This window comes from Larimichthys crocea, chromosome XX, assembly GCF_000972845.2.
Source record: "Larimichthys crocea isolate SSNF chromosome XX, L_crocea_2.0, whole genome shotgun sequence".
Classification (NCBI taxonomy): domain Eukaryota; kingdom Metazoa; phylum Chordata; class Actinopteri; family Sciaenidae; genus Larimichthys; species Larimichthys crocea.
Genome location: NC_040030.1, coordinates 18,290,741 through 18,309,529, shown reverse-complemented (window position 1 = coordinate 18,309,529; position 18,789 = coordinate 18,290,741). Strand labels below are relative to the sequence as shown.

The 18,789-nt window shown below is 48.3% G+C and overlaps 1 protein-coding gene across 1 annotated transcript in view; it reads left to right on the top strand.

Moving 5' to 3' along the window:
* Window positions 1–449: 449 nt before the first annotated feature.
* LOC104939948 (potassium voltage-gated channel subfamily A member 1) overlaps window positions 450–18,789 on the top strand; it is a 40,523-nt gene continuing 22,183 nt past the window's right edge. Inside the window, exon 1 of the mRNA XM_010756500.3 lies at window positions 450–2,901. Coding sequence (XP_010754802.3) covers window positions 623–2,371 — 1,749 coding nt within the window. The 5' untranslated portion in view covers window positions 450–622 and the 3' untranslated portion in view covers window positions 2,372–2,901. The remainder of the gene's footprint in view (window positions 2,902–18,789) is intronic.

Sequence of the window (18,789 nt, the reverse complement as noted above, 5' to 3'; positions counted from 1 at the left end):
CGTCCCCGCAGACTGTCTAAAACCTGGACGTAGTCTCCGTGACGTCCCCGCAGACTGTCTAAAACCTGGACGTAGTTGAGGCTGCTGAGCTCAGCTCCGGTTCTGGCACAACACTGGTGCTTTAAATGATGTTAATATTTGTTGTCCTGCAGTTTCATTTGTCATAAAATGACAAAAATTAAAATGTGCATGTGTCCAGCAGCTCGTGCACTTTGTTTACATAAACCCAGAAAATGAAGTGAAGCGCGTGCCCGCCCCCAGAGACAGACAGAGACAGCCTGTCTCTGTCTGTCTCTCGTCCACAGACACTTTCAGAGGCGGTAAACGGTCTGACAGCACTTTTGACGTCAGGAATAATCACAGCCTCTCTCTCTCTCTCTCTCTGTCTCTCTCTCTCTCTCTCTCTCTCTCTCTCTCTCTCTCTCATCCGGGTCCTCCTCTCCTCTCCTCTTCTGGTCTCACTTCATCCAGCAGAGCCTGAATCGACAGCAGCGCTCCCGCATGAAGGACGGCAGAGAGGACCGGCCGTGATCCGACCCGCTCTCCATCTGTTGAACTTTTTCTGGGGATGGATCAACAAGTCTGAGATGTTCTGCTCACGTTAACGGTGGATGGCTGCGGAATGGAGATAGCCTTGGTGAGTTTTGAGAACGGAGGCGCCAAAGGGAGCGGTGGAGGTGGTGGAGGTGGTGGAGGAGGCAACAATGCCGAGGAGAGCTGCCGGAACGCGCTGGATGTGCCTCAGCCGGGCTTCGTTCAAACTGGACTTGGTGAGGACTACGGTAAAGAGCTGAACACCCGAGGGAGTCCTCCTCCTCCTCCTCCTCCTCCTCCTCTTCATCATCATCATCCTCCTCATCAGCAGCAGAGCTCGTGGAAAATCAACGACATGAACAACACCTTCAGCTGCAGCGAGAACGCCATGGATGCGCTTTTACGCGCGGACCACAGTCCTCACCTGTTCGACGAGGACCTGCTGGACATGGACATGGACACGGAGAGCAACGAGAGGGTGCTCATCAACATAGCCGGGCTGAGGTACGAGACCCAGCTGGGCACCCTGAACCAGTTCCCTGATACTTTACTCGGAGATCCCGCCAAGAGGATCAAATACTTCGACCCGCTCCGGAACGAGTACTTCTTCGACCGGAACCGGCCGAGCTTTGACGGGATTCTGTACTTTTATCAGTCCGGAGGGAAGATCCGGAGACCTGTCAACGTGTCCATCGACGTGTTCGCGGATGAGATCCGGTTCTATCAGCTGGGGGAGGAGGCCATGGAGCGGTTCCGAGAGGATGAGGGCTTCATCAAGGAGGAGGAGAAGCCGCTGCCCCAGAACGAGTTCCAGAAGCAGGTCTGGCTCATCTTCGAGTATCCGGAGAGCTCGAGCCCGGCTCGGGGCATCGCCATCGTGTCCGTGATCGTCATCACCATCTCCATCATCACCTTCTGCCTGGAGACGCTGCCGGAGTTCAGGGACGAGAGGGAGCTGCCGGTCACCAGCCGGCCGGACAACAGCACCGCGCCCCGGCCGTCCCTCACCTTCACAGACCCCTTCTTCATCATCGAGACCACGTGCGTCATCTGGTTCACCTTCGAGCTGTTCGTGCGCTTCTTCGCGTGCCCCAGCAAATCCGAGTTCTCCAAGACCATCATGAACATCATCGACATCATGTCCATCATGCCTTACTTCATCACCGTGGGCACGGAGCTGGCGGAGCAGCAGGGCCAGGAGCACCAGAACGGGCAGCAGGCCATGTCCCTGGCCATCCTCAGGGTCATCCGCCTGGTCCGGGTCTTCCGGATCTTCAAGCTGTCCAGACACTCCAAGGGGCTCCAGATCCTGGGCCAGACTCTCAAGGCCAGCATGCGGGAGCTGGGCCTGCTCATCTTCTTCCTCTTCATCGGAGTCATCCTCTTCTCCAGCGCCGTGTACTTCGCGGAGGCGGACGAGCCCGAGTCTCACTTCTCCAGCATCCCGGACGCGTTCTGGTGGGCCGTGGTCACCATGACAACCGTCGGCTACGGCGACATGAGGCCGGTGACGGTCGGCGGGAAGATCGTGGGCTCCCTGTGCGCCATCGCCGGAGTGCTGACCATCGCGCTCCCGGTGCCGGTCATCGTGTCCAACTTCAACTACTTCTACCACCGGGAGACGGATCAGGACCAGTCCTCCCTGAAGGACGAGCCCAACAGCGGCCGAACCAGCCCCGAACTGAAGCGCAAGGGCAGCAAAGCGTCGCAGGAGAACGCGGAGAACAACGACGGGACGGCTCCGGTGGAGAAGGCGAACATTAAAGCGAACAGCAGCGCGGACCTGAAGCGGTCTCTGTACGCCTTCTGCCTGGACACGCGGGAGACCGACCTGTAGCCCCGCACGCACGCACGCACGCACTCACGCACGGAGGCCAGACAAAGTGTTCGTTTGTAGTTGTGTAGAATAAACTCCCGGTAATGGGTCTAAAGTGCGCAGCAGAGGATCAACAGGGAGTTTAAGAGGTCTGCGTGGTAATCCTCCATCAGAGTGCACGTGATGCAACACCTAAAAGTGAGCGTGCAAAGTGGGACAGCACGTCATCAGGACGGACGGGATTAACGGGACCATCAGAACTCTTGTACATAAAGTAGGAGTCCACATCCGGTGACCTGAGGCCAAATCTTTATTTTCATACCCTCATGTTCTCATGATGTTTACTCCCACAGTCTGCTGTAGATTCAAGACACTCAGGTTCTTTCTGACAGAGTCCGACCCGCTCTCACTGGACCTGGAGATTTTTTAGCCTTCTTTATGATTCTTTCACTGTTTTCTTCAAAAGAAAAGACAAAACATTAATGATGGAAGTATGAGAACCAGCCGAGGACAGAGGACAGAGGACAGAGGACAGAGAGCGTCTGGACCAGGTCAGTGTCAAAGGTCAACATGTGAGTTACTGATGTCACCTGTACGGAGTCACACGAGGGACAAACTCAGTCCAAAGTGTACAGATCACATGATCCCACGGTCAGCTGATGAGTGGCAGGAAGTTACAGAAATGGTTGGACAACCAATCAGATGCTGGAAAGTAGCAGCTGACTGTAGCTGATTGCCAATTAACTGTTGCTAATTGAAACCTGGACCGGACCGGGTTCAAGTACCAACTTGAATAACGTGACAGAACCGAGGTGACTTACAGACTTCATGGTGGAAACTAAAGTGTATATAACAAAGCTAACAGTGAGGATCCAGCTGGTTTGAAGCCAGTGCTTCAGTAGACTGCTGTGCTCACTGTTAGACTGGACACTGCTAGTTCAGAGGTTCTGTCGCTGTGTTCACTGTTAGACTGGACACTGCTGGTTCAGAGGTTCTGTCGCTGTGTTCACTGTTAGACTGGACACTGCTGGTTCAGAGGTTCTGTCGCTGTGTTCACTGTTAGACTGGACACTGCTGGTTCAGAGGTTCTGTCGCTGTGTTCACTGTTAGACTGGACACTGCTGGTTCAGAGGTTCTGTCGCTGTGTTCACTGTTAGACTGGACACTGCTGGTTCAGAGGTTCTGTCGCTGTGTTCACTGTTAGACTGGACACTGCTGGTTCAGAGGTTCTGTCGCTGTGTTCACTGTTAGACTGGACACTGCTGGTTCAGAGGTTCTGTCGCTGTGTTCACTGTTAGACTGGACACTGCTGGTTCAGAGGTTCTGTCGCTGTGTTCACTGTTAGACTGGACACTGCTGGTTCAGAGGTTCTGTCGCTGTGTTCACTGTTAGACTGGACACTGCTGGTTCAGAGGTTCTGTCGCTGTGTTCACTGTTAGACTGGACTCTGCTGGTTCAGAGGTTCTGTTGCTGTGTTCACTGTTAGACTGGACACTGCTGGTTCAGAGGTTCTGTTGCTGTGTTCACTGTTAGACCGGACACTGCTGGTTCAGAGGTTCTGTCTCTGTGTTCACTGTTAGACTGGACACTGCCGGTTCAGAGGTTCTGTCGCTGTGTTCACTGTTAGACTGGACACTGCCGGTTCAGAGGTTCTGTTCGGTCCGGCCGTGTTCACTGGAAGGTACACGCTGATGCCAGCTCATAGCACTAGCTGCTATGCTAACGCACGCTGGCTATTGGCTGCTGTAAACGCCAATCAACATCCATGACAAGTGTTTACAGGAAATCACAGCAGTGTGAACGTTTAAGTCGTTTAATTTGACTAATGCTTTTATTTTGAAGGTCAGAGCATCCTGGACCTGTGTGTGTGTGTGTGTGTGTGTGTGTGTGTGTGTGTGTGTGTGTGTGTGTGAACAAAATGAACACTGAGTTAGTTTCTGACCTGTGTCTGTTCGCAGGACAAGTTGAAAATCTTTCAAAGCAGATTACACTGAGCTTTACAGTGTGTGTGTGTGTGTGTGTGTGTGTGTGTGTGTGTGTGTGTAGTCCTTTCTTTATCTTTCATAATGCAGAACAACAGTAACGTTGTGTCTGTGTGATGACACGGTTTCATCTCATCCTGTCAGACTCACACGATGATCTTTTCATCACACTCGCTCGGACGTTGTTGTTAAAATACTCTTTCATTCAAACAGGTTCAGTCCTTAAAAACTCCAGAAGTCTGCAGTGATGCCAACACCTGCCCTGCAGGTCAAACTAAAGTCTCGGGTTCGGGTTCATACATCATCTTTTTGTCTGAACTCTGATGAATGAGACTAAATCCCTGCAGCTCAAACATCTGGTGTCAGAATCACGTGATCGCAGAGGATGATGTGTCCACATACTTTTGACCACGTAGTGTTCTGTTCATCCAGGAACATTTGAAATGTCTCACAGCAGTTTCTGATCATAACAGTCATATGCGATGAAACCTCTTCAGCACATTACTCCAAAGTGTTCTGGATCATCAGAACATCTCCGGTCTGGACCCGTCTCACCTCTGTCAGCCTGCAGCTGCTTCAGAGATCAGCTGAGCGTCAGTTTTTAACTCCAAACTAAAAATATGAATAGTTTCTCACCTCCACCTTCAGTGTGAGCTGTGAGTCCTGCAGGAGTTCACATGTAAGATTCATCTTCAGGAGTTAGAAGAGCTCTGTGCTGAGGAGGTTTATGAACAAACACCTGCAGGAAACCTGAGAAACCGACCGGACCGGGTACCGGGTCGACGTGACGTAACTGCAAAACATCACGACTGTAAATGTGTAAACTCTGTGACGTCAGAGCGAGTTGTGATCTGTGATCATTGTCCGTCTGTCTGTGACATTTGGACATGGGGACTTATGGAGACTGACTCAGTTCTGCAGCCAGCCTCAGGTGGACGTTTGAGGAACTGACTTCATTCGTCATCTTTTTGCTGAGTCATGTTGAATCCAGTTGGATTACGTAACGTTTAGTTTTGTTCTGACCGGCTACAGTATGTTGGACCTCGTAACCATGACAACAGTTTGCTTCTTGCATAAAGAAAACACTCGTTTAGCGTGTGTGTGTGTGTGTGTGTGTGTGTGTGTGTGTGTGTGTGTGTGTCGGAGAGCTGCAGGATGAAAATCTGTTCCTGCCGCTCCACGTGGACTCACCTACACACACACACACACACACACACACACACACACACACACACACACACACACACACTGCCAGCAGTGCAGCATCTGGACGCAGTCGACCGAGGGCCGATGCATCTTTGATTAGCCTCATCTGATTTAACTAATTACAGCCTCCATCAGCATCTCCACTCGTTTGTGTCGCCTGCTGTGGCGTCGTGCGCGCTCACGGTTGCTAAGGACAGACTTTAGTTTGTCTAGAAAGAGTCACAGCGAGCCGATGAATGATCTCTGAGAGGGTTTTTATGTTTTACATTCATTATTATTATTCATATTGTGAACAGACTCTGGGGCAGATGTTCCAGTTATGTATGTTAATAATGGCTGGAGGCCAAATGAGAGTCAACAAAGCCAAATGTTCCAAATACAAACGTTAACAGACAGAAGGAAGCCACTGATATGGTCGTCATTATAATGTTGCCTCTCAGAACGCTGAATAAAGAGTCGGAGTTACAGAATATAATCTTCATAACATCAGCTGTTCCCTCAGAATGACACTTCACATCTACAGGAGCCCAAAACGGACAAACTAAGCTCTGACAGAGACTCTTTAGTTTACACAGTGACACCAACTGGAAACATCCGTGTGTGTGACCTGCAGTTCCTCAAACGTCCACCTGAGGCTGGCTCCAGAAGTGAGTCAGTCTCCATAAGTCCCCATGTCCAAATGTCCAACTTCACAGCAGAAATAAACATGTTTACAGCCTGGTACAAAAAACAGTTTTGGTCTCTGTAGCTAATTTCCCCGTTCATGACAACTGTACTGAGGGTGAATTTATATACAACTCACCTGTTCACATTATATTAAGGCTTAAAGTTATGCAGGGTTAAGAGCGGGGACACTTTGATTGACAGGTGGGCGTGGTTACAAATGGTTTGTTTCAGTAACCAGGCGTCAGATGATCCACGTTGTTTGGAGCTCTGCAGAAACCTGTGGGTGACGTCACACACACACCGTCAGTGAAACGAGATGGTTGCAATTAGCCACATTCATATCTAAGCGCTAACACTGATGCTAAGCTCATCTGGACTGGAGGAGCCAAAACTCAAACCAGTGACCCTCCAATCACCAGACAACCACAAAAGTCCAGCTGAGGCTGATGGGAAGTTCATGATCCAGCTGTTCAGGTGTCCACATACTTTTGGCCACACAGTGCCACGATCTGGTCTCTGCTGTTTGCTGCCCATCAGAATAACCTTGTTATCTGTTTGACGCATCAATTAGCCGGATATAACGGGGACTGTCCTCGAGCTGTGGGACGCCGTCCAGTAGTCTGGACAAAAATTCTGGCAGAGCCGAGGCTGCTGGGTAATTTGGCGAACAGGCAGAGCCCGATTAGGGGAAGCCGTCTGCTGCTGCCAGGGACGTGAAAACAGGCCGAATCTGAGGTCAGAGGTCAGAGATCTTCAGTTTACCGTCAGAGAGATGATGATGATTTGTGGGTCCCTGAACGCCTCGTGTTGCATTTTTAACTTTAAGCCTAAAATCCTGAAAAACTTCCAGCAGATTAAAAAACTTTGCTCGCCGTCACAGCTGTCACGTTGATTGACGTCTCATTTTAACGGGAGGCGAGAGAGCCGATGGCGAAAACGTATCCGTGACTAATCCCGAACCGCTCTGTAATCCCGAGCGTGGCCGGCGCCATTCATATAAATAAACACGCATGAGAAATACAGTATTTACATGTGATGTGTTATCATGCTTCTATTTTTACCCTCAGATGTGCGTTTAATCCGGGGGCGCCTAAAGCTTCGCGTGACAGGAGAGCAACGTAAGAAACATCACAACTAATTACACACAGAGCATCCACCTTCATTAGTCCTGTAAAACACCACTGTCAGGAGTAAACATGGGAGGGTGGAGCTCGGCTGGAGGCCGAACACCCAACGCCTGGTGGCGAACACGGAGGCCGGCGATTAACGTGAGCCTCGTTCATGAGAGCACGGCTTTGCTGTTCACAGGCCGGCAAAGTGCTGGAAGCTGAAAGACACAATGAGGAGGTTATATAACACACACACACACACACACACACACACACACACACACACAGAATGGCAGTCCTCAGCTGTAACCTCGACTGCTGCTCAAAAAAAATCGGAGAGCAGCGACGGAGCAAAGATGAGACCGACGAGTCCAGAGAGAGAAACACTTAAAAAGTATCTAACCACTAATTAACTGATGCTAACTGAATCAGAGGTTCTGTCGCTGTGTTCACTGTTAGACTGGACACTGCCGGTTCAGAGGTTCTGCCGCTGTGTTCACTGTTAGACTGGACACTGCCGGTTCAGAGGTTCTGTCGCTGTGTTCACTGTTAGACTGGACACTGCCGGTTCAGAGGTTCTGTCGCTGTGTTCACTTAGACTGGACACTGCCGTTCAGAGGTTCTGGTCGCTGTGTTCACTGTTAGACTGGACACTGCCGGTTCAGAGGTTCTGTCGCGGTTTCACTGTTAGACTGGACTGCGGTTCAGAGGTTCTGTTCGTGTTCACTGTTAGACTGACACTGCCGGTTCAGAGGTTCTGTGCTGTGTTCACTGTTAGACTGGACACTGCCGGTTCAGAGGTTCTGTCGCTGTGTTCACTGTTAGACTGGACACTGCCGGTTCAGAGGTTCTGTCGCTGTTTCACTGTTAGACTGGACAGCCGGTTCAGAGGTTCTGTCGTGTTCACTGTTAGACTGGACACTGCCGGTTCAGAGGTTCTGTCGTATGTGTTCACTGTTAGAGCGGACACTGCGGTTCAGAGGTCTGTCATGTGTTCATGTTAGACTGGACACTGCGGTTCAGAGGTTCTGTCGATGTGTTCACTGTTAGACTGGAACTGCCGTTCAGAGTATGGGATTAGAATACTGACATAAATCGCGCACTGCATAATTGACCCGCGTGCACAACATCCGCAAGCGTTATTGTTTTGCGAGCGGACTCTGCACACGCTCAAGCGTGTTTTTTTCGCTCGCAGAAGCGTTTTCTCGTTGAGAGGACGAGAGTCCAAAGTGGACCGATGGCGGGCGTAGATGTTGCAGATTCAAAGCTGTGTGTGATACAGCGTGGGTGGTTTATGCTAATGAGCAGAGGTCCTCGCGCTGTTTGACACTCGGCGTTTCTCTGGAGGCTGAATCACTTTTATCAGCCTGAGTCATCCGAACATCCAGACATGCGTGTTTAATTGACTGAGAAGCCACTTCTCAGTTTTGGTCGCACAACACAAAAAAGGTCAAAATGACCGGCTCGGTCAGGAATGATGTGCTGTGACTTTTCTAAGAGTTTCACCAAACGGTTTGCCAAAATCACCAAAAACCACGCCAACATTTACAATGGGTGTGTATTGGTTAGAATGTTCCAGAGCTAGAGGGGAGAGGGAGAGAAACTTTCAAAAATACATTTACAACGGCTCTCGTGGCCACAAATGTCACTCTACAGAAATAATTTCTACATAGAAAGTAGGAAAATTCGTGGGCTACGCAGCGATATCACGGCTGAAGCTGTCAGACTTATAGTTTTGGCGGGAGACGCCTGATGCTCCAGGATCAACCCACCGACAGCCCCATCTACTCCCATGTAAACTGGAGAGGAGAAATTTCAAAGGAGCACGGGGCACCTGTTTCTTCCTCTCTCTCCCCAGGTCACATTTTTTAACTTCACACACTGAAATTCAGCATTCACAGGTGCGACAAATGGAGGAGGCTCACGGCAGGGGCTTTGATACACCCTACCGGGGGCATTAGGTCCACAGGGGGAGGGCTCATTTAGAGATTTCTGGCCTCAGCAGTCCTCACACACAGACAGAGCACAGCTGCAGTTAAGGCTGTGCTCTGATTGGTGGACTGCAGCGGACCCTGGTTACTGGGCGGAAACACAAGCCGGACTTTGATTAACAGAGACACACACAGTGCAGCTACTTAATGTATGGACCTACGGGGCCAGAGTCAGGCACACTCTACATATTCTCTTTTTGTAAATGAGTACAAACGACATGTTGCTGAAGTCCTGGATGGAGCTGTGGATGGTTTTAAATGTGTCACCAGAGCAGAAATCCTCCCTCCTCAGATTTAGGCTCTTCTGTCCATCAGTCCTCCCCCCGCTTAATCCGTCTGTTGACGGAGGATTTAAACCTCCAGCTGCAGAGGAGGAGCTGGCCTCGTGAAATGAGGAGCACGGCTCATGTTACAGACGTGGTTTGAATTTACCTGAAACTACCTGAAGTCATGTGGTGTCAGGTCATGTTCTCTGTTGGATCACTTCTGGTGGGTTGTAAACCTCTTTGAGCGCAGCTCAGCGAGCAGAGAGAACAGAGATTAAAGAGCTGGTGCTGTTTGCTTTGCCTACAACAACCAGAATGCACTGGGCTGCACCAAATAAAGCCAGACTGATGCGAGTTAAGAGTCCATCATGGCAGCAAAAAGACTGTGAATTTCTGAAGACAAATTATTTATTTAAAGCTGCAAAGGAGTTTTATTTGATAGTGGACAGGAAATGATGTCAGCTGGTTACCTGAAACACACCGTGGGCGCCACATTAGGCCGCGAACACACCGCAACGCTCACCATAATTATCTAAAGAGACAGCTGAAAATGGTAACGAGGAGTTCATTATATCCTCGTAGTTTATTTTAAACCCGGGCTGTACCGGGTCATTAACTGGAGCCTCGTGCAGAGCGGAGCGCCCGGGTAAATAGAAAATGATTGCCTCATCGGCGTGCGTAATTAAAGGTTTCAGCCGAGCTGCTCAGCTGGCTCGAGGTCTGTGACACGGGAATGTAAGAGCGCCATGAGCTTAGGTAAGCTAATTGTTTGGCCTCAGAGAAGAGCAGTTATCTTTAAAACGGAAGCTCGTCAGGCCCTGAATTATCAAATATATGTAAACTCCACTGAGATGCTAATTATACCCCCTCAGTGTCCGCCCTCCGCTGCCAGCTCCTTCCTGCTGCTTCTCCTCTTTGTTGGAGGAGGTGGAGGGAGGAGGTGGAGGAGGCCGACTGCATGTTAAAACATCACCTCCACTTGATCCCACTCTGACTCAGCCTGACTAACGAACGCTGAGATGCAAATAAACCGAAATATGCTGAGAACAGATTCACATCAACATCAAACGGTAGCTGCTGTTAGCTCATGTTAGCTCAGTTTGTTTAGCCAGACGTGTGAGCTCAGAGCACCAGGGAAGAAGAAGAAGAAGAAGAAGAAGAAGAAGAGAAGAAGAAGAGAAGAAGAAGGTTTACAGGCTCAGCAGCTTCTATCGGACATGATGGCAGAGGAGAAGAGAGTGAAGAGGACGCTGACGGAGGAAGCTAAGAAGAGAAAAGGAGGAGTGGAGTAAAGAGTAAACTGGTTGGTTAATTTTCAGTGTCAGTTTATTTCAGTTTGGATCTCTTCTGCCAGCAGAGGAGAAATAAATGAAATTAGCATAAAGAAAAAAACAAAGAGTGTTCAGCTGAACGTTATCTAACCAGAGCCGCCTGAACGCAGCATTCCACATGAGCGCCTGCTGCCACAATTCTCTTGCATCATCTGCTTTAAGTGCAGCATCCAAACTGTCAGCCACGGGCATAACAGCACCTACAACGACGATGATGATGATGATGATGATGATGATGATGAGACGACATCGGGGTGTTTGCTGCCAATCAGATGTTAAACCTACAGAAGCTGCAGCAGAGTCAAATATTCTCTTTTTATATTTTTATGCCTTCATGTTTATTCATGCACTGATATTCTTACACACACTCTGCTAAGTGTAATCCCTCTGTGTAACTATGTCCAGCTGTACTCGAGTATTTGTTCTGATTACATTACAGCCAATCATAATCCAGGTCCCCAGCAGCAGCTGATCTCACTGCCTAGTCAGCAGCAGTCAGCCCAGCTCGGCGTCTGTCTTTCAGCCTTTTATTTCACCAAGCTCTCACCAACCACTAAAAGTCAGTCCACATTATCTCTTGTCCGGCGGCTTCTTGCTCGCTCACTCCCTCCTTCTCTTCTTAGCTTCCCCCGTCAGCGTCCTCTTCACTCTCTCTCCTCTGCCACATGTCCATGAAGCTGCTGACTCGGGACCTCTCTCTCTTCTCTTTCTGGTACCTCCTGTGGTACAAACACTAACACTCCCCTGGCGCTCTGAGCTCACAGTCCGGGCAGCCCGGCTACAAACTGAGCTAACAGCAGCTACAACATGACAATTTATATTGCCAACGTATTTACCTCTGAGAGTGTGGTGGAGTAGAAGAATTAAGGTGTATAAACTGGACGTACTAAAGTAGAACTACCTTGTATTGTACATGTGTATTTGTACAGGTTGTAGGTGTAACATGTGTATTGTCGTATGCATGGAGGGATGCAGGCAGAGAGGCCGGAGCCTCAGACTGTGCGGCAGCGATGACGGACACATGAATCGGGCCCTGAGGCCTGAGTGCGGCCCCTCCGAGGCCTCGACGTCCGCCCTGATTTGTGGTTTGGGGAGGACAGGACGAGCCGTGTTGGACGGGGCCACGTTATGAATTCACTTTGACCAAAGGTCAAACTGAGGCGGATCTCTTCCAGCTCACAGTCCGTCCTGATGAGCGTCAAACTCTCCGATCAGACATGAAGGCCCGTCTTGCCGTCCCGTGTAACATCACGTCTCATATTGTACTCGATACTCGTCCACACGGCGTCAGAGCTGACATACATCTGTGACCAGCATCCGCAGCAGTTTGCGGAGGGTTTATCGTTAACGGCGCCCCGACCGATGAAATTCAATCAAGCCAGGCTCGCCATGATTGGCCGCGGGATGTCACGTGACTCCGCCTCCTGCGTCTGCTGTTGGTGTTTGTGTGTCCTCGTCGTGCTGTGACACCAACAGCAGCTCTGCTCTGATTCAACTACAAACACACCACACACATTGTCTATTTAATCTGGGCTGAACATGGTGAATATTATTACTGAGCAATCAAATCTGTGTTTCATGCATGACGGATGTGGCACATGGGAGCGAACGTGCCGCCGGAGCCAGTCAGCCGAAAGAAGGCCCGGTTACATGACGCAGTTTGCCACCTCGTCTGTAGATAATGAAACAGGATTTTCCCTCAAAGCTCCTAAAGTGTCAGACGTGGTCCAGGTTAGCACAAACACGCTAAAGTAGCTACACTATAAGCTGCTGCTAACTAAATTACTAACAGAATCGGACCAGGTTCTGAGACCAGCAGAGCTAAAGCTAATAAAACAAAGCTAACAGAGCTAACAGGAGGATCCAGCTGGTTTTGAGCTAGTGCTAAGGTAGCTAATGCTAACATAAGCTAATGTTGTAGCTTTAGAAATCGCTTAATAAAACACTGCTCGTGTCAGAGGTTTCTGTCCTGTGTTCATGTTAGACTGGACACTGCGGTTCAGAGGTGTTCTGCTGCTGTTCACTGTTAGACGGGACACTGCTGTGTTCAGAGGTTCTGTCGCTGTGTTCACTGTTAGACTGGACACTGCTGGTTCAGAGGTTCTGTGCTGTGTTCACTGTTAGACTGGACACTGCTGGTTCAGAGGTTCTGTCGGGTGTTCCTGTTAGACTGGACCTGCTGGTTCAGAGGTTTCTGTCGCTGTGTTCTGTTAGAACTGGACACTGCTGGTCAGAGGTTCTGTCGCTGTGTTCACTGTTAGACTGGACACTGCCGGTTCAGAGGTTCTGTCGGTTTCACTGTTAGACGGACACTGCCTGTTCAGAGTTCGTCGCTGTGTTCGCTGTAGACTGGACACTGCCGGTTCAGAGGTTCGCGTCGCTGTGTTTTCAGTTAGACTGGCACTGCGGTTCAGAGGTTCTGTCGAGTGTTCACTGTTAGACTGGACACTGCGGTTCAGAGGTTCTGTCGCTGTTTCACTGTTAGACGGACACTGCTGGTTCAGAGTTCGTGCTGGGTCACTGTTTAGACTGGACACTGCTGGTTCAGAGGTTCTGTCGCCGTGTCACTGTTAGACTGGACACTGCTGGTTTCAGAGGTTCTGTCGCTGTGTTCACTGTTTAGACTGGACACTGCTGGTTCAGAGGTTCTGTTCGGTCCACGGCCGTGTTCACTGGAAGGTAGACGCAATGCGACGCTGCTGTGTGTGATGCAGCATGTGCTATTGACTGCTGTAAATGCCAATCAACATCCACGCAAGCGATTTCCATGAGAATAGAATCAACTGGTGTGTTTTATCTGATTCAGTAAATGAATTCTTGAAGCGCTGTTGTGTTGTTATCTAATCTCGGACACGGTTACTGAGAGCCATGACTTTGAGTGGTGGTTCGGGTGATGTAACCAGCTTCAAACGCCCTGCAGACCAAACCTCCATCAGAGGCGCTGGTGTTGGATGAAACAGTTCACGTCGTCCCTCCGGTGACTCGTCCTCACTGCGGTACATCTCCATCACACTTCCCTCATCGCCAAGGACGAGGGTGGAAGTCGTGGGCCGTGTCGACGCGAGCGGCGCCGAATGTTTCTTTTCATTCATCTAAAAAAAAAAAAGAAGGTAAAGAGCTGATGCTCAGCTTATAATCAAAGCGTCCACGCTCTAACCTGCATAACTTTAAGCCTTAAATAATGTGATGAGTTGTATATAAATTCACCCGCAGTACGTTGTCATAACGGGGAAATTTAGCTACAGAGACCAAACTTTTTTTGTACCAGGCTGTAAACATGTTTATTTCTGCTGTGAAGTTGGACATTTGGACATGGGACTTATGGAGACTGACTCACTTCTGGAGCCAGCCTCAAGGTGGACGTTAGAGGAACTGCAGGTTGTGTTCAGTTCACGCATGAAGGTTGATACTCGTGTTTAGCCATGCTAAAATAAAGATAGTGCAGAATCGTAGACGTGTGTATAAACACACAGGAGACAGTATATGATCCTTTTTTTGTTCTGTTTTAGGGCTCCAACTTTCAGGTGGAGTTATGTGTGTCGGTGCTCGATGTTCAGTTGTCGGGCACGCGTCACTTTATGCATCCAGATTTGAGATGTAATGTGTTTTTTTTTCTCTTCCTGTTGAGGTTTTATAAATGTGCACACGTGCTTTAAACTGCCGTCGTGTTTGTGTAATGGTGGCAAAAACACTTTGGCTCAAGTTAAGTCGTGCAGCGCTGTGTGGACTGATGCTGGGAGCCGTCCTGCTGGGATTTACAGTGTCTGTTTGTAAGTACAATAAGCCGAGACGCTACATGATCCGCCGGCCATCTTCACACCCGAGGTCAGCGAGGGTCTTTGGTGGAAAAACAGATCCAACACCTCTCAAAATCGTCACGTTCTATTTCAGCTTCAACACCGTGTTTATTTTTATATAAACTGCTGATGGACAGATAATATCAATATATTTTATATTTTCTCTTTTTATGATGCTGGGACACATTTAGTCTTTAAGTTCAATCCAATAATAAAGAATAGAGGCACACCGTATTAAGTCCATATATTTTTATATAGACTTAAAAATCAGGGCGTTTGTTTCAGCATTAAAGAAAACAAAGAGTTTAAATATGTCATGAAAATAAAGTAAAAGTACGGAGGGTCAAAAAGAACAAATAATCAAATAAAGAGTGAATTAAAGCTGATCTGAGTTTGTGTGTCATTTCTCAGTTTTTGTATACATGGAAAAATTAGTGCATTTAAACTAAACGATCTAATTTGTTTAAAGTTCTTTAAAGTCATTTATTATATCTGTGTTTTGTTCTTCTTCAGTTACAAGAGAAATCAGACGTATCACACTGAATTAGTCAATGATTTATTACATCAAAAGAAAATAACAAATGTTACATTTTTACAATTAATAATTTAAAAATATGCTGAATGTGTTTGTCTTGTACAGTTTTTGCACTTTAAGCTAATGAGATTGTTAAAACATTAAAGATGTTGCATTAAATAAAAAAAGACACATTTACATAAAGAGAGAGATAAAATAAAAAATGAGATAAAAAGGTGAAATGAAATCACAGCGGAGTCCCAAATGTGACACAATAAAACTCAAAGTGTGTGTCAAAGAACTGGAATTTGGAGCAAATTTGTTCCAGATGTGGAGCATACAAACATTTAAGGTGACAAATGTTTGCATCAATGCATAACTTTAAGCCTTAATATAATGTGAACAGGTGAGTTGTATATAAATTCACCCTCAGTACAGTTGTCATGACGGGGAATTAGCTACAGAGACCAAACTGTTTTTTGTACCAGGCTGTAAACATGTTTATTTCTGCTGTGAAGTTGGACATTGGACATGGGACTTATGGAGACTGACTCACTTCTGGAGCCAGCCTCAAGTGGGACGTTAGAGGAACTGCAGTTTTTGGCATTGGCTTAATTATTATTGTCACTGTGGTTTTTGGGTACTTTATGATGGAGATGTTGATGTGTGAGCTGCAAGACAGTCGAGGTCAGAGAAGCTCAGATGGTAACCATGGCAACCTCGAATAAACCCCATGATAGGTGAACAAAACAACATAAAATCTGTGTGTGTGGAGCTGACGGCAAAAAAAGAAATAAATAAATAATCAAATAAAAGAGCCTCCAGGTTAGTGTGATGTTTCACAACCACAGCAGTGAATCATCACAATTTAACACACACACTGACTTTCTCTGTGCTCTATCTTCCCACTGTGAAACATGCAGAGACTCCCTCATCCGTACTGTCCGTCCACACAAACAAAACAAACATAGAAACATACATGCACAGTGTTTAATCTGCTCTGCGTGGTCACACGTTGATGCTTGAAACAGTCCAGAGGAGAATGAAACCACGAGCGTGAGCGAGCGTCAAAATGTCAGAGTTAACATGTTAAGTGTAAAATCCCGTGTGCAGAGGGGAGCTGTTTGTTTGTGTGAAAGGAAACCTCCAGAGACGTTTAATGGAAAACCACTCAAACATTTTGTAAAGACACTCGAGAAACGACAAGAAAAGAAGTGAAGAACACAGAGCAGCATCTCTGAGAGGAAGCTGCAGCCCCACCTAGAGGACGGTCATGAGACTGACAGAGACGTGACGACATGAATGTCATGATTTTAAAGCACAAATATGAAAAAAAAATCCAGCAGCAAAATCGAGAACTTGAACTGAACTTCATGTTTTCTGAACATTAAATTTAATATTCAGAGAGTCATAACAGTGAGACAATAACTGCAGGTTTGGATGAATTTGACAATGACCTGATGTGTGACAGAGGCACCCAGGAGGGGTCCCCAGCCCCATCTACTCCCATGTAAACGGGAGAGGAAAAATTTCCAAAGGAGCACGGGGCAACCTGTTCTTTCTCTCTCTCCCCCAGGTCACATTTTTGAAAGAGAAAAAGGAAAAGGAAGAAGAAAAGGGGGGGGAAAAAAGGAGGGAGGAAAAAAGGAAAAGGGGGGGGAGGGGGGGGAGAAAGAATAAAGTGGGAAGGGGGGAAGAAGGGGGAAGGGGGGAGAAAGGGGAGGGGATTAGGTGGGGATCCAACATGCCCACTAAAAACACGAAAAAAAGCGGATTAAATTTGAGATACAGGAGGAGGAACATGGTGCATCGGAAACATAGAGAGCAATTAGGAATTTGTTAAGATTACTTTAGGAGACTGTGATAGTTTACGGCTGAACTTAGGAACGGAAACCAAAGGACTAAGAGAAGCTGGTGTTAGAGTGGAGAGAATGACTGTTGGAGCCATGGCCGGGAGGTAGGGTGTACGGCCGAGTGCGCATAGGAGGGGGAGTAGGAGTGATGTAAGGGTGCGGGTTCTGTGAGTTAAAGTGAGAACATGTGGTGGGGACGTGGAGAAGAGACTTGCTATACGGTGTGGTAGTACCTTCACTTGCGGATAGGAGGAAGGTAGCGGAAGGATCCAGACGACGCAAATGACCGCGAACTCCTGAAATAATATTTAAGAGCGTAAGTCACACCACCAGTCTTCAGGCAAGTGGCAGCTGATAGGAACACCTTGAAAGACACTCGGTCCAACTGACAGGTGATCAGTGCGTTTCCGCAACAGCGGATCCGGCGTAGGAGGGAAAGGGGGAGGCACTTTCGACGCGGATATACACAGGTGGATACTGTCGTGAGTGTTTGTGGCAGACGGAAGGGAGCGAAGCGCGGCTACCAACCGGAGCTTATTCTTAATATGAATCATTCAGTTTCACCATCAGCTCTTGGAGTTGGAAGGCGATAAAGCCCCCAGGTTGTCGTTGAATCTCGCCCACCGGAGAATCACGGAAGATATAAGAAACCGAAACTATGACACTTCAAATAGTCTGACGGTTGATCTCGACAGATTACTTGGAAAATCGCCGTCCTCAGAGGGCACCCCCCGGAGGATCCGACACATAGAGGGAAGCCTATCAAGGAGCAAAGAAAGACCGACGGGCGACAGGTGTATGGAGCTTTGTGTGGATTAGGAAAAAGGGTCTGCTGTACGCTTTAGCTCAGTATGGAAGGCCATGCAGGTGCTACAAGGCATGGGAAGCCAAGAAAAAACATGGCAAATACCAGCGACGGGGAACAAGTGTAACTGTTATACAGCGACCACTGGCAAGGGGATGTACCCCGTCACATGTCGCAGCAACTGAGTCGACTAAGCCTATGGTTAGTCAAGCGGGCCGGATGATTGTAAATGTCAACACTTGGTTTGTGGTTACATTTGCTAACAAAATGAGGTCAATCTAGAGCACACAACAAGGGAGGGAAGAGATCATTCAGTTCGTACTGAAAGAAGTTAAATGGGCATTGAAAGTTGTAGGAGGGGGGACACCGAAGGACACAGAGAACGATCTCAGGAGATGGACTGGGAGGTGCACTACCATATCCAGGTTACCGAGTACGACCGTGTACTGTCCCTGTGCCATGATGGTGATCGACTTTTCATGCTGCTTCTTCAGGCCCAAAGTGGCGGACGCAAGCACTGGCTTAAACACCGGAGAAAACAGGAGGGGCCAGCCACCACGAGTGTCGTTGCACGTAGATGACAAACATGGACATACAGGGCGTGACCGCGCGATGCAATTTTTGGTCGGAAGGGAGTTATAGCACAAGCAAGGGCACGATGGAGTAGGCCGCGACTGCGATGAAAAATTAAAGGACAACGTGACGTAACTAAAAGGGGAAGGCAAACTTTCGTGGCTGAAGAGAAACGGCGAGGAGAAAAGAGCAGCAGGCTTACAAGAACTAGAGTGGTAAAAAGAGAAGGGATAAACCGATGTGGAAGAGCAGCTCAGGCAAGCCAGTCCCCGGCACACACAACGACACGACCTCATGATGCAAAAAGCTGAGGTACTGCAAAAGTTGACCAATATAAATCACAGAT